General features: G+C 44.1%; 1 protein-coding gene across 1 annotated transcript in view; it reads right to left on the bottom strand.

Annotated features, from left to right (window-relative positions):
• IFFO2 (intermediate filament family orphan 2) overlaps window positions 1-15,695 on the bottom strand; it is a gene marked incomplete at its 5' end in the record, with an annotated part of 37,293 nt that overhangs the window by 8,631 nt on the left and 12,967 nt on the right. Inside the window, 3 exons of the mRNA XM_084274455.1 lie at window positions 223-363; window positions 2,607-2,702; window positions 2,998-3,058. Coding sequence (XP_084130581.1) covers window positions 223-363; window positions 2,607-2,702; window positions 2,998-3,058 — 298 coding nt within the window. The remainder of the gene's footprint in view (window positions 1-222; window positions 364-2,606; window positions 2,703-2,997; window positions 3,059-15,695) is intronic.

Raw genomic sequence — 15,695 nt, 5'->3', positions numbered from 1 at the left:
TCCTGAGACTTCTTTTAAACTCTCTAAGTTACATGCTGGTAGGACTACAGCAGCTTCTGCAGAAGAGAGCTACACTTCAAGACCGAGAAAGAAGAAAATAGGTCTACAGAGAGAAATGTTCAAGAAAAGGCAAATGACCCTGGACACCACACTCCTCAACACTTCTCCCTCTCAGCCCCTCACTTCTTGTCCTGCCCTATGGAAAATTCATGGCCTAATCACCTGGAATATCTTGGAAACGTCTTCAGAGTTGCGCTGCTGCGCTACATCACACAGCTTGGCTGTGATATCGATTCGTCGACAGATGTCCATGTCCACCTTCATGGCCTTTTCTTGAATCTTTGTGTCCAGGTCTGTCATGGGCTGCAGGAAGGACAGCAGTGATTATCTTCTATTATTATACAGTTCAGGAAAGAAGAGATACCCCACAGTATCTCTCTAACCCCAGGGCATACCATTCTTAAACAACATTACACCTTGTTCTCTGGGAAAGGCAGCACACCCACCATCTAAGTAGACTAGACAGCTAACAATTAACATTCATTAACTGTATGAATACTCAACTCAGGGCAATTTGCCACCAAAAAAACCCTACACCCACCCCAAAACAATCCCTAGATGTGGCTGCAGTGAACTTTTATGGGTCAATAAAGCTTAAAAAAAAAAAAGGAGAAAACCCCTGTAGAGCATGTGCAGAACAGAATGAAATCTAAAACCTGGTGAGTATGCAACACCTCCCCCCTCTTTCAGACAGAAGAACTGTGCCTGCAAGGAGAAGTTGCTTTTAAAGCAGAATCCAGGCTACTCAGCAACTTCATACATACCATGGAAACATAAAAATCAAGACTGGATCTAGAGAGATCCACAAAAGCTTTTAACACAGAAAATATTCCTTGTTGGCATTAATCTAGCATCTGGCTTATGAAAAACTCTACATGAAAAAAAGATGTTGTCTTGCTTCATTCTGGGCAGCGATTATAAACATAATTAGTAGGAGATACTCCCACTCAGACAGTACAGCTGGCTCCTTATGAAACCCCACTCCACAAAAAGCATATTTTCCAGCCTAGACGAGACTTACTGTGTCAGAAAGTACCACTTGAACAGCTAGGCAATGCTTCCACTTTGACCAGAAAAGCAGAAAACCTCTTTGCAGAGTATTATCCCTCAACAGCAAATCCCCTTTCCAAGAAGGAAGCTTTGTTTTTAGCTTGGGGCTTGGGGTTTTTTTGCCCTTTGGGTGTTTTTAATCATTAGATAGAGCTCTTCCCCAGCCCCTGTCAACCACTTTTGGTTCAAGTTAGAGACTTTTATTTTCCAAACACGTTGAGAAAGAGAAATCTCTGAACACTGAGTCTAAACACGATCTTATCAACTGAGTAGGTGATTCTTATCTGCAGGAAAGCGAGAGCCACACGCCAACATTTTACATTGCTCTGCTCTAAATATTTACCCAGTGGAATTCAAACCAAGCCTTCTCACTGCTTTCCTCAGGCTCTCCTCTCCCTTCAGGCTTGCAAAGCCCACAGCACGCTTTCCTTCAAGCTGCGGAGGATGTTTGCATTCACCACCACCCTTTTTGTACACACCACGTTTCCTCCTCAGCCATAACGCCGTCGCGGTGACGCAGCCCTAACAGGTTTCTCTCTCTCACACTGCTGCTACCCAAGCGTGCCTGTTCTCGATTAAACACCCAAAAATGAGAGACAGCTAATTGCTGCATTTCACACAAACAGATCCAGTGGCCCTGAGAGAATGGATCTGACACCAGGGAGCGGGTTCTGCAAGTTTAGCTCAAGACAAAAGGAAGCGGCACTACACAAGATTACAGAACAAATAAGCATCAACAGGACAATATTCAGGAGACAACTGGCATCAGCACTACTTCAGCCTTAGGAGACAGGCACCTTCACGTTCACCTGGCTGCTGTCTTTCCAACTACATTAGTACATGCTCTCAACATATCCAAATGGAAAAGAAAAGATTACCCAGCCAGTCTAAAAATTCCCCCAGCTTTGAAGGAAAGTCAGTATCAAATGAGACACGTGGAAGTTCCTGAGAAAACAAGGTTTTCTTTGGGTTTTTTTAAAATTTAAGTCAAAGCAGCACTGGCAATAAAGCCAGACACCTGAACCACCGACACTGGGCTCATCTCTCCAGAGCTTTTATAACTGGAGCTGGGCAGCACGTACAGCGCTTTCCTTTGTGAGCATTACTTTGAGTAACTCAGAGCACAGACCCCTTGTTAGTGGCACATGGTGCTGCACAGTGACATATCCTCTACCCTAACCTGTGAGCTCTCCAGTGAGTGTGCCCACTGCTGCAGATCCGAACGCCGGCACTGCCAGCTGTGGAGACTGGGGAAAGGAGGGAAGAGTCCGGGTTATGGGCTAAGCAGCAAGTTAATGCATCTCTACACAGACCAGACAGGAAGCAGGGGGGAAGGGTGATCTGTCTGATGCATTAGATCATAAAGGCAGCCATAATGCTAACTACAAAGCAGCACTCACTAAGACCATAACCTTTTCATGAATGAAGCCGTTTGCATGACGCACACACTTCACAAAGGCAGTGGGAGCTTGCACTCTGCTCGCCGGTGTACTTACATCACTCATCAGACCCTTAAAGACCACAAGTTCTGCTTTCAGTCTCTCAATCTTTTCATTTAACTCCTCCTGGAGAGCTTCTGCTTCCTGTGCCTCCTGTAAGAGAAAGCACCAAAGAACTAAGAGGTAATAGGACAACACGGGCTTCCGCACTTAACCAGAGCAGGGCTGATAAGGCATGTCATCACCCTGGCATTTCACTCTGTCAGAAACTTCAGCACCTTCCTGCTTCAGTTTCCAAGCATTAACCCTCTCCTCCAGCATACTGTAATGCAATCAGCTGCCTTAGCTAGAGGAAAGTTTGTTAATTAAACAAATTCAAGTCATTACTAGCATAATAAAAGGCGCGGTGAAACCCCACGCCTTCCAGTACCAGCTACTCAGAGCTTACCTCTCGCAAGGTTTCTACCATAGATTCCAGACTCAATCTTCTTGTCAGTTCCTCTTCCCATCTGAAAGACAAGACATGCAGGCAAAGTGTTAATTATGGGGGAAAGTTGTAGTTTCTTCCCTCCCCCCCTCAAAAATCACAAGTCTTCTGATAGCTGTAGGATGACAGTTACTTGAAATGTAAAGCAGATGGTCCCCCTCACTTGTACACCCTCAAACCAGTAACATTAAGTCTGTAAAAGAGCTAAATCTGCTTTCATTGGCAGCAGTACTCTTCCTGCACACCATTTGGTTGCAAATAAGGTGGGAAATTTTCAGTACAAAAAAGGTTGAAGGTAAGTTATCCGAACGAGCAGCATCTATCTGTTTGGGCCAATCAATTCATGCTTTTGTGTGCCTTCTACATCAAAATCCTCCAGAATCGACCCATTTCAGTCATTTACCAGCACTACAGTTGCAAGCAGAGTACTCAGACAAGCATCCCTGAATACAGGGTGTATACACTCACTGCTACTGCAGTACCAGAGGGGTAGAAAAGGAATTATGGTTACAAACTATATAATTAAACCTCAAGCTACAAGCATGACTATGTTTGAATTCATTAGGGATTAAGTGTAAAAACATCCAGCAGTTCCTCTTTTTAAGCACTGAAACACTTTAAAGGGCAAAACCCCAGTTGACTCAAAAGCTTCTTGAGGAGGTGATGCTCTGAACGTGGTTTGAGTTTGGGGAAGGGAGAAAGTAAAACACGTGCCACTCTTTGAATGGGCAGTGGAGCCACATGAGACTTGCCCAGCCTACTGTGACAACAGGAATTACACCCCTGGAAAAGCAGTTTTGGCTAGCACATGATTAAAACCAATCCTGCAGATGTAATCTGAGTACCAGCATGCTAATTTCTAGACAAAGTGCTGAAGTGCCCCGAAATCTATTGGATCAAAGCAGTCTTGGAAACGCCTGGTGAAATCTGCCAAAACACATTGTTTCATCCTGTTTTCAAACCCACAAGGAAATCCGGTGATGGCTACATTGCAGGATGGCTACATTGCAGGATATTCCCACTGAGGCAGCCAATTTGATGGATACATAATCACCCAGCTGCTGGATGCATCCTTGCATTCCAAGAGAGAATTTAATCCCGTCTGAAGCAGGAGCCAGGGCTGTTTCAGCAAGCAGGGCGCAGGCAGACGTGGTGGGACTGCTGTTTGCAGGCGCTGTAGGCACCTCAATGGGTTACATCTTCCCATGGCAGTGTTGTGGTTTTATGTGGCTGGGTTCTGCTGGAGTAGAAGGGGCTGTAGGGGTGGCTCTGTAAGAGGCAGCTAGAAGCTTTCTGTAGGCCTGAAAAGTAAACACCAACTGGCCAGAGTAAACAAGGCCAGAATCGTTGACCAAGGCCAAGCCTATCAGCAATGGTCACAGCACCTTTGATAATCACTTTTAAGAGGGGGAAAAAAAACCACAAGCAGCTGCTTTTTGCCCCCGGAGAAGGGAATGAGAAGATGTGAGAAAGGCCAGGGAAGAAGGGTGGGAGGAGGTGCCCCAGGCACCCCAGAGAAAGATGCCCAGGCAGCCCGTGGAGAAGCCCATGGTGGAGTGGGTGTCCCCCGCAGCCCATCAGAGAGGATGGGGAGCAGAGACCCCACCTGCAGCTAGTGACACTGACTGTGGAATGATCTCTCCCTGTCCTTATCTCGACTCCTGAGCCTCTCAGTATCTATTTTCTCCGCTGTCCAGTTGAAAAGGGGAGCGATGGAATGGCTTTGGTGGGTGTCTGGTCACCAGCCAGGGTCAAACCACCACAGGTAGCAGCAGCTCCAACCAGCACAGTGCTGATGACATGATGGCTACATCCTCTCTTTCCTGCTCTCATGGTGCAGGAACATTCAACCCAACAGCATGTGAGATCTCCATGGCACAGCCAAAGCTGGATTTACAAGGGAAGACTTGCTGTGCATCCTTTTTACCAGCAACAATTCACTGCCAAACAGAGCAAAAATATTTAGGCTGAAATTTGCATTTGTCATCAAATGTTTTAGTTCTCATTTCCATATCCTGTTTGCTTTCTGACTACTAATTACACGTGCGCTGCTATAAAAATAGAAGCCCCGCTTTCCAGATCGTAATATTAAGAGTCAAGAAGGTGAAATTCATTAAAGCAGTCAATTAAATTTGCAATCTGTAAGATGGTCTCCTTCTGCTACAGGAGGAGCCTTGCATGGCTGTAATCATTCCTCCTGGCCCTTCTGCCAGCAGGCTGTCATTTATGGATGGGAGGCGAGCAGACGTTGCAAAAACTGATCTGCTGCTTCTCAAGGTTTTAACTACAGAAACAAGGAATACTGGCTACATCCAGGTTATCCTGCTGCATTATTTGCATCTCCACAGTGTGTTCTGAAAGAAAAAAAAAAGGGGGGGGGATGTGTTTTTGGAAAACCTAGCTGCATGTTTTTACTGACTATGCCAAGAGCTAACAAAAAGGATTAGCTCTCCTTCCCCAGCAGTTCAGCCGTTCTGGGTGGCTGCCAGAGTTATGCACCTCAGACTAACCTTCCTCATCCTGCAGACATTCCAGCGCTTCCATTTCTTTCCTCTGTGCCAGTTAAAGTGCATTCTGCAGAACAGTGATTTTACAGCCCTAATTCTCTGCCATCAGACTCAAGATGGGGTCTTCACAAGCTGGGAAAGAATGCCTTCTTTTATAAACAACCCCCTGCCCAGAGTTTCTGTGTTCCTCTTCGTTACAGAGCAATGAAGTAAGCAGGTAATGTTTAACCGAGGCGGTCATGCCTAATGGAAGGAAGTTTACACCAGATCGATAACAAGTCCTGCTAACCATTAATATCACACTCTTAACCTCAGGGAGCATTTCTCCCACCCGCTACACCAAGCTGATTAACCTCATTTAACAGCTAAGAGCACCAATCTTCCTTTCTCCCCACACTTAAACCTTAGATGATTTGTAGAGAAGAAAGAAAGGAGACGGATGTGAAGGTAGAGTGTGCCAGTGGAGCAGAGGATTAATTCTTCATTTCAGCTTCCAGGGAAGTGAGACAACAGAAAGATTTCTTGTTCATATGATCATCCTGTGCTTGCTGTAGCACAGAGGACTTTAAAAGGGACCTTGGCAGCTGTACCACTACCCACGCAGCAGCAAGAACTCAGCATGCCACTGAGAAGATGCTAACTATGCTTCCCACATCTTTAATATTCAACACACTCTAAACTACACTCCCTGTAAATTCTACTAATCAATATTTTTCCTCTTCAGTTACCATCTGAAAGCAGGAGACTCTGCCTTTCCCATGTCTCAATCCCAGCAGGCTGCAGATGCTTTCTGCTTCACGCTTGCACGTGCAGCCTACAACATCAATGACAGGGACCAAAGCCTGATGCTCCCTTTGTCTCAAGGAACACTGGAACACCCCCCGAATTCATCACCTCCCAGCATAAAGCAGAGTGGACAGGTAGCTCCTCAGCTGGATAACCACAGGAGAAGCAGCAGCAGGAATGAGGAGGACTGCAATACCTGAAAGGGAAACGGCTATACACACTGTAAACTAAAAACCCAGCAGCCTTCACATATTTGCAGCAGGGTATTAACTACCCAGCCGCTCCAACTCGTCTCAAATACATTGAATTCTTGGCTCAGACACATCTATTGCTATGATTTCCAGCTGTATCCAAAAATCTCTTTTCTGACCCAGAAAGGCAAACGTTGCAATTGACATTTATCAAACTTCTGGGTTTGTTATTATATTTTCAGTTATTTATTAAAAATAAAATCACCAATATGAATTTCAAACCTAAGCAAGGTTTTTTTCTTTTTTCCCTTCCTTCTCACCTTCCAAAGCTGTTTTACTTCCAACCACCACCTACCCACCCCCCAAATAAAGGTCTAATCCGAATTTTAGGAGCTGTGGATCTATTCCCCTTTCACCAGATGTGACGCATCGCATTCCAGCAGCATTCAGTCACTGCAGCTTCAGGCCCCAAACTGCTTCTGCAGTCATGTCTTACATAGCTTAGAGGAGAACAAAGGATGCTGGCTTTCTTTAACGGGAAGAGCTACATTACAAGGATATTAGACAAACAAAACATGTGAACAGTCAGCTAGGATTAACATTGCTTAAAGCGGTGTTCTTGTAAAGCTGAGTCACACCAAAAACTTCTGCCTTTCCTTTGAAATTGGGAGAGGAGCTATCAGTTCATGGATACTAACATCTTCTCCTACACCAAAGCAAGCTGATGGAGACATCTCAAGATCTGGATAATGTCCCTTAAAAGCTTCTCGAAGTTTTCAAGCCTTAATATTAATGAAATTAAACTGAGATGACAGCACAAGCTTCAAACCACTTGCCTGCTCCCAGAATACCCATATCCAGGAACATCTTCCTTTCTTCATCAAGTTTGGGAATACTGGAGCAGATTCACAATCCTCTTTAGAACAGAAACCAGAGAAGTTTGCCTTTCCAAAACCTGTTCAGTCATTTTCTTTTAAGACCCCATGTTTTTTAGACATGAGCATGGTAGTATTTAGACAAAGAACATATAAAAATCCACCAGATGGAAACCTACTGTTCTAAATAGGGTTTTGCTCGAGGCAGAAAGGCACAAGTAGACCAGTTGATTGTTAATGATGCCTGATGATATCAACTGCACTGTTTCTTGCATTAAAAATAGCCCTGCCTCAAGGAAGCAAATATTCCTCCAGTAACATTTAATGACCATACATTTTTTCCATAAGAAAAAACTCTTGAGGAAGACAAGACCCTTCTCCCTGATAGTTTTATACCAAGTCATGCAGAGAGAAAAACCACACCCCACAAACAGAACAACAGAAAACATTTACAGTGGTCTAAGTTTCTCCGGGGCCACTCTCTTGGGTACCAACTCTGAAGCTTTTCACTGTTTCATGACTTCTGGAGTGTCTTCCCATCACAGTGTATGGGGAGAAAAGTGGTAGTAAAAGGGAAACCTAATAGCTCTTGAGCTTTAAGTCCACAACAGGAAACTGAAGTGTTAGTTTGAACAACGATTATGCAATGCTCAAGCAAATATGAACAGCTCCTGATTCCCAAAACCATACTGAACAGATGAACTGTCAGTGCTGCTTCAGGAAACAGTGTGATGGTTTCTTGGTGCACGCCAAGACACCACTATTCCATTTTAGGCAGAAGACGCACCCAGCCTTGCTCATCCCTTGGATATGAAGCACCCAAGATGCCTTCTCTGATGTTCCACACCTGCAAGAAGACTTGCAAAAACCACCCGTGCTACGGCAGGATCATGTAATTACAGCCCTGGTGCTGCCCGGGAGGCTTTGTACTCCGCCGTCACAGGTTAGAGACACGTCCTTGTGCTCCCATCCCTTGGCGGCTGCACTGCTTGTTCTTTTGTGTGTTGGGATCTTTCCAACGCCCATGTGTTGTTTACAGGGACTCCGAATGGCAACGTGTACTGCACCGCTCACCGGCGCTGGCATGAGATTTAACACTTCACATGCACAAGCCTCACCGATTTAATCACTTGGCATTACTCACGGTCATTACACGCCGCCTCTCACTCTGGGTCTGTAGTAACATGCCCACTAATCCCCTTCTCCAACACCTAGATAATAACTATCAACATTACAGTTTATAACTCAGGTTATTACACACCGATTTCATTCCAATTGACTTAACGGCCCATCAGATGTACAGCCTTACGTTCCCACACAAAAGGATCCGGAGCCTGATCACGTCATCTGCTGAGACAGCCGTTTGGGCAGGGCGTGCTGCTAGAGAGAAACCCGCTGGGGTAGGCTGGGGTAAGAAAGCATCACGTTCAAGACCTTTGGGACAGATGTAGAGAAGCCTTCATGATCCTAAAGTCTCTGCCGTTTTGCAGTGGTGTTTCTTAACTGAGTGAGCGACCCACCCACATCTCCCCATCTCCTTAAACCATTCCTGAGACAAGAAGGCAGGTTGGGATTGCACATACAAATAGCCACCCACATCTTTTCATAAGCTTAGAAGAGCTGGACCATGCAAGATGAATTTCATTTTTATAACACCTCTATGAAGCCTTGTTTTGCTAAGAAAAAAAAGCAGCGGTGCACTATTGTCTCTGCTTTCAGAACCCTTGCTCAAGAGATCATTTTCCTATCCAGTCTTAGTTTAGCACTAAATTAGATACGAGGTTGCATTAAGCAATTAAGCTTATTCACAAATGCTACCGCTTGTTTAAGTCAGCATTTTTAAGATGCTGTAATATAGGGATTCTCCCAGATTTTCCCAAGCACAGACCATTATGATCCCAGATGCCCTGACTTCTTATTGAAGCAAATTAAATGTTACTTGATGGGCTCCATGTAAAACATATTAATTTAATGTGAACTCCTGATTCCATTAAAGCCTGGCTTTAACACAACAGCAGCACTGCTCTTAAAGGAAGTCATCTGTTGCTTACAACAAGCAAGAAACATCCCCTCCAGAGAATCCCTCTGCTTCAAGTCAGTATCAGGTTTCCCAAACATCAGAGTGACAGGTCTGTACCCTCAAACTTGCAGATGCTACAGATGATACAGGTGAATTACCACCCAACAGAACTTGTACCGTCTGCACTGTTAATAGTTGGGGTTTCATTATAAAGGTAAGGTTTAATATTAAAGCCTTGCTCTAAACTTGTGCAGCATGCAGGCCTTTGAACAGCAGTGGTTGCTTGTGAAGAGGATTACTAAAAGGACTTACTATACAGAAAAAACACTGCAGAATTACACCTCCCCATTGCAGACACATGGGAAGATGCTCCAGCCTGTACTGGAACCACAATAAAAATCATCTGTGAGTTCACTTGTGTTTTGTTCCCGACCACACGAGGTGTTTAAATAAAAGCTGGGCATCCTGTCACAAGAGTTCAACAACATCAAGTAAAAAGCAAGAGCCATGCCTGCATTCCTCCCAAGCGAAATTATGGTGCTTTTAATCCAGCAGGAGAACCCACATTTAAATGTGCAATATTCACAGCAACATTAAACACATTTTAAGCTACATGGCCACGAGTCATGCACTCCTAAGTGAGTTATTCTTGCCAACAACACTCACTAAATAAAGGCCAGTTTGAGTCTGAGGTGTGTTTGGATACTTGAAGAAGCCTTGGATCTCTGCTTTCGTACCCAGCCCCAAACACAGAAGTCCATTAACAAATACAGAAAGTATTTATTCAAAATAGGCCTAATGCAGCAGGTGAGGCTCAGGTTGGGTGTCTTACCAATATTTTTTACAACTTCCTGACAGAGAAAGCACCTGAAGATCTCTTGTCCTTGCAAAAGTGCCAGTCATGAACATCATTTACCCTCCACCTCAAAGATCACCAAGAATAAAAAAATCCCTTTGAAGTCTTCCAAGTATCTGTGCATCCAAGGCTATTAGAGCTGGCAGCCTGTCTCCACATCCCACAGCCAGCAAATTCACTTGAAATACTGTTGCCTTAAAAGAAATAATGATTTTTTTTCCCCCAACTGTAAGTAGATTGAGAAACAGAGTAAACCAGATGAAGCCGCCCAGCTGCCACTTTAAGTCATGCCACGTCCAGAGAACCATCTTCCCCAATGGTCCAACCACTCTTTGCTGAAGAGCTTCGATTCAGCTTGCTCTCAGAGCTCTGAGCTGAACAAGTGCCACACAAAGATATCTTTTCACTTCACTTCTGTTTATAACTTAACCAGCATCCTGGTTTCTAAACCATTCTGCAGGAGAGAGCCCGGAAATTCTGCAAGTAGGTAAGCAGCTTTCCTTGCAGAGAAGTTCTGTGCAGCATCCTTTCCTCATGTACTGCTCGCTCTTTGCTTCTCTAAACCCACTTTAAGGAGCAAAACCACAGAAGGCCTCTGTCTACTCAATCTTTGTGTACTAAGTATCCATACCCTAGAATTGGAGGATAAATAAAATCAGTGTCCTCCACACTTTAAGCCATCATGTTGATCACCGGAAAACATCCATCTCCTGTGGCTGGCAGAGACTGATTTCTGATTGCTCATAAACTGTTCTGGCTGATAAGATACCATGGGGTGGTGAGCTCTGGGAGCAAGGCTTACGATGTAATTCATTATATGACAACTAATACACAAGGTAAACGAAACACTGCTTTCTCTTATGTTTGCCAGCACGTCAAGACAGATTTACACATCAGTACCCAGCAACCACAAATAGTAATAGATCAAACCGCATTTACTCCTCAGCAGCAGTGGGCAAGGACAGGCTGCACCAAAGTGTTGCAGGCAGAATTAACACAACTTGTATTCCCCCTCCACACTGTCGTGAAGATTTTGACAGGCGTGAAAAATTCATTTACAGCCCCTGAACAAATATATATGTCTCTTAAGCATGAACAAATAATTCTGCAGTGTGGGTCTGGTGCAAGTTTTTGATGGCTGAAATGCAGTTTTTCCACAGGGTATAGCAGACCCCCAGGGAAAGGGAAAGGGATTTGGTTGGTAATGTGAGAAAGCAAGGACTGTCTGCCTCCCATTTTCCAGCAAGCTTAGCAGTGACTGAAGCTAACCCACAACTCTTGCTAACAAAAGAGCCTTGTGGAAAAAAGCAGCTCGGGCAAATGCAAAGCCTACAAGTTTGGCCTGTGGGCTTGCTTCAGGGGTGGGGTTAAAATTTATTCTGTGTGATAAAAGGAAAGCAGCCAGGAGAGCAGAGGAAGGCAAAACAATCTACAGTTAGAAAAATAGATGCAGCTCAAGATTAGGAAGTGACTTGAGAAGTGGGGAGGGGGAAAATGTGCGACATGGAGAAGAGGAACAGCTCGGAAGTCTAGCTCTAGGAAGTTCCCACTGCAAAAGGGAAATACCATGAACTTCAAACTCCCATCAGCTTTACTGAGATAGCCTTGCAGCTATCAGAACCACACCACCGGCATGAGAGCTGTAAACAAGTTCGGTAAGTGGCGATATCAAACTTGGGGTTGGGGCTGTTCAGCCTGGGGAGATCTTACAGAGGCCTTCCAGTACCTGAAGGGGCTACAGGAAAGCAGGGGAGGGACTGTTTAGAGGGGTCTGGAGTGATTGGAGGAGGGGGAATGGTTTTTAATTGGAAGGGGGTAGATTTAGATTGGATATTAGGAAGAAATTCTTCACTACAAGGGCGGTGAGGCCCTGGCACAGGCCCACATCCCCAGGTTGGATGGGGCCTTGAGCAGCCCGGCCTGGTGAGAGGTGTCCCTGCCCATGGCAGGGATGTGGGACTTGATGATCTTTGAGGTCCCTTCCTGCCCTGTGATTCCACAATTCTAGCCAGCTGCTCTGCCACTAAGACAGGCAGCGACCATTCCCCACTCCAAGAAGACACAGAACTTCTACAGCCACATCTCTGCCTCCAAGATACCGGCAGCAACATTTTATTCTGACAGGAAACATCAGGCAGACATTTCACTTGACAAGTCAGCTCTGGTTCCAGGAACACGATACAGCCCACACACAGCATGGTAAATATGACTAGGTCAAACTATGAAACATCTGATAAGATTTATGCCCTGGCACCCATTTGAGACAGATCAATATAGCATGGTGCTTTTGGCAAGATAAGCATCAGAGTGCTGCATTTCAGGCTTCTTTTTAGCTCAAGTGTGCAGAATTAAGTAATCCTTGTAAATATTTCATTGTAGCCTGGTAACTACTACATCAGTCTTCCTGGGACAATGCTCAAATCCCAGTTCTCTTCCTCTTGTACAGGTTAAATCCAAGGTATTTCCCTCATTTTTACTGTATATCCACTTATTTTTGTTTCCCTCTCTGTAGATATTTCTATTAACAATAAAAAGGAAATTTAAGATGATGACACATCCTGATTTCACTGTATTGGAGGCCAAACAGCATCGTATTTCCAAGGCCGTTTCCTATGCTGCTATTCTGACTGAACTCTGACTGGGCTCCGGGTGCTGAAGAACAGTCTCTGAGCCAGCAACCCACCAGCTTCCAAAATTACAGAGCAAAGAGGAAAAGGAGAACTTGACCGACTAACACAATCGGGAAACAATCCCATTTCTGCAGAGATCAGACCGATGATCTCAGCAGCCGGCGTACTACACTCTCATTTTTAGCTCACTGCAGAGTCCATGCTGGTGTCAGTTCTGTCTGATCAAACCATTTACTGGTAACCTGCAGCACCGTGCTCATTTTCAGGTATTAATATGGCAAACCCTTATCTCCTTTGCCATGGAAGGGTACACAGAAGAGCTCTGCATACTTTGGCCTGCAGAAGACAACTGCAAGCGCAGCTTATGAACCAGCCAAGGCAAAGAACATTACATCCCTGTAAAACTGTTGTTGCAACTGCAGATAAAGTAATTACTCTGACTCATTTTGAAACAGGTAATCTGAAAAGCATGGGATTACATTGCTGGAGAGCGCTGCTAGCTATGAGTTAATTATCAAATACTGAATTCCCATGTAAGGAAATCACCAGCAAACAGAAGTACGACAAACCTCATGCATTTGAGACAGCTGATCAAGTATATACATTTATTTTACAGCTTTACCTATCAACATGCTGTGGTTTTATGGTATTTAGTATGTGAAACATTCAGGTGTTTTGTTCTAACACTTTGGCACACAGCATAGGTATGAAATTACTGTGAAATTCATTCAAGTAAACTAACTCACTACTCCTAATGACCCTCCTCTTAGAAGGGAAGATTACCCAAATACAGGGACAAATGCTGTGAAACTTCAAGGGACAAAGAACAGAACACAGACTATGAGCCTGGAAAGTACTGACTTGAAAATTAAAATCAAAGTCTTTTTTTTGTTGTTGTTGTTTACTTCCTGCAGCAGTAAAAGTGCTGCCCAGTATTCTCTACACCTCCTGAGAAGCTGCTTCATGTTTATCTACCCACTTCTAGAACAGCAAGGGGACTTAAATTTCATTATGTGGGTCCGACACAGATACGTACAAGCATCTCTGAACAAATGAGAAGCAGAAGTTGGACATCTTGAAGTAGGTTTATTTTTTTTGCTAACCCTGCAGTAGCAGGGCAGGAAACAGCAGCCCATCCAGTGCTTTGAAATCATATTGCAATTACTGCACAGGCATTGTCTCAAATTCTTTCCATCAACATAAAGAAATAGCCTGATACAAGTGCTAATGTGAGAAAACTTGTCAAATTGAAGTCTCCTGCACTGGAAAGGTCAAAACAAGCTTGCAGGGACCCTGTGCAGAGAGCCTGGCCCATGGAACACAGCTTGCTATTATCCCAGTAAAGCCATGTGATTCCTTTGGACAGCTCATCTCTAACATCCCCATCATTACTGAAATAAATACAGGCTACAGAAGAACAGAACGGAGCGAGAAAAATCTCTTCTGCAAATTGGAAGTTGGGTTGTTTAGAAGGGAGTTACCAACAATACTTCAGTGCTCAGTTTCAGCAACGAAACTGCACAATGAAAAGGGATTATTATAACTGACTCATGTAATAATCACAGAAAAATCCAGCCATTGTTTAGGGAAACTTAAAAATTGCTTAATGCTCTTAATTTAATCAAATGTATTTAAAGAGCACAAGATAGGCACCAGCATGCCCGTCCCAGAATCTGAAGCTTCAGTGGCTTAAAAGCAAGAAAAGAAAGTAAATCCATCTTATTCCAGGTCTTCAATGCAGTGTTAAGAGTTTGCTAAGATGCAAGCCTACTAACACCAGTGCTTTACAAAACAGCCCCATTATGCCACTGTAAGCTTCATGCTGAGTAGCATCAAGGAAATAGCTGCAGTAAATAATAGCTTTCCTGCCACCCAACACAACTTTCAACTCCTGTCCCCCATGCTACCAATTGAACTAGTCATCAGACCACAGTATAGGATGGTTTCTAAAACAGGGGAGGTCCCCATCCCGTTTCTCCCTAGCACGCTTACTTCAAACTCTCAGTCCTTTACCTCCACTTCGGCATGTTGAGTTTTAGAAGAGAAATAGAAAATACCCATTATCAATAAACTGAACACATGGCCAGCACACATGGCTGTGTCAGACTGACATGGCTGGTTTCTGAAGCCCAGCACCCCAAAATCTGAGCTGATGTCCAAGGTTCTCCCTTTAGTGTTTAGCAGCACAAGAAGAATTCACATTTTTCACACAGATAGCTGTATTCCCCCCCTTCCTTCACCTCTTTGATTTTTATTTTTAACCCCTAATACTCAGTTCTCTTTCCCATTTTTTTATTCCCAGAGCACTGGAGACACTCCAAGAGGTGATAAAAATTAAAATATTAGTACAGAGGAGGGCTTTGGAATGGGAGGAAAAAGCAAAAGCACACAATAAACCAGATTTGAAATCTACTTATAGTCAAGAACTCCTACTGTAACTAAGGAGTATAATTCTACAGAGTCCTAGCCTTGCAGGAACTTAAAAAAGGATGTCACAGAAGCCAGCTCTCACATACACCATCACCATTTTAAAAATACTCCTGTATTTTTATGGTGCTCAGGACACTTCACTTGTAATTTCTCACCTCCTCCTGCTGCTAAGGTCTCTCAGCAAAAAGCAGCCACCTCGCCAGAAGTCTGGCAGCCGAGGAGACAAGTAGTTACAGAAGAGATTTAAAGCCATAATAAGATCTAAGACTAAGCTGTCGGAAAGTACAGGCAAACTTCTGTGGCATGAATTTCCTTTCTATTTTCTATAAACACCTAATGAAAGCTTTCATGAATGTCCTCTTGG

Source organism: Gallinula chloropus (assembly GCF_964237585.1).
Source record: "Gallinula chloropus genome assembly, chromosome: 23".
Classification (NCBI taxonomy): Eukaryota; Metazoa; Chordata; class Aves; order Gruiformes; family Rallidae; genus Gallinula; species Gallinula chloropus.
This window is presented reverse-complemented; position numbering and strand designations above follow the sequence as displayed.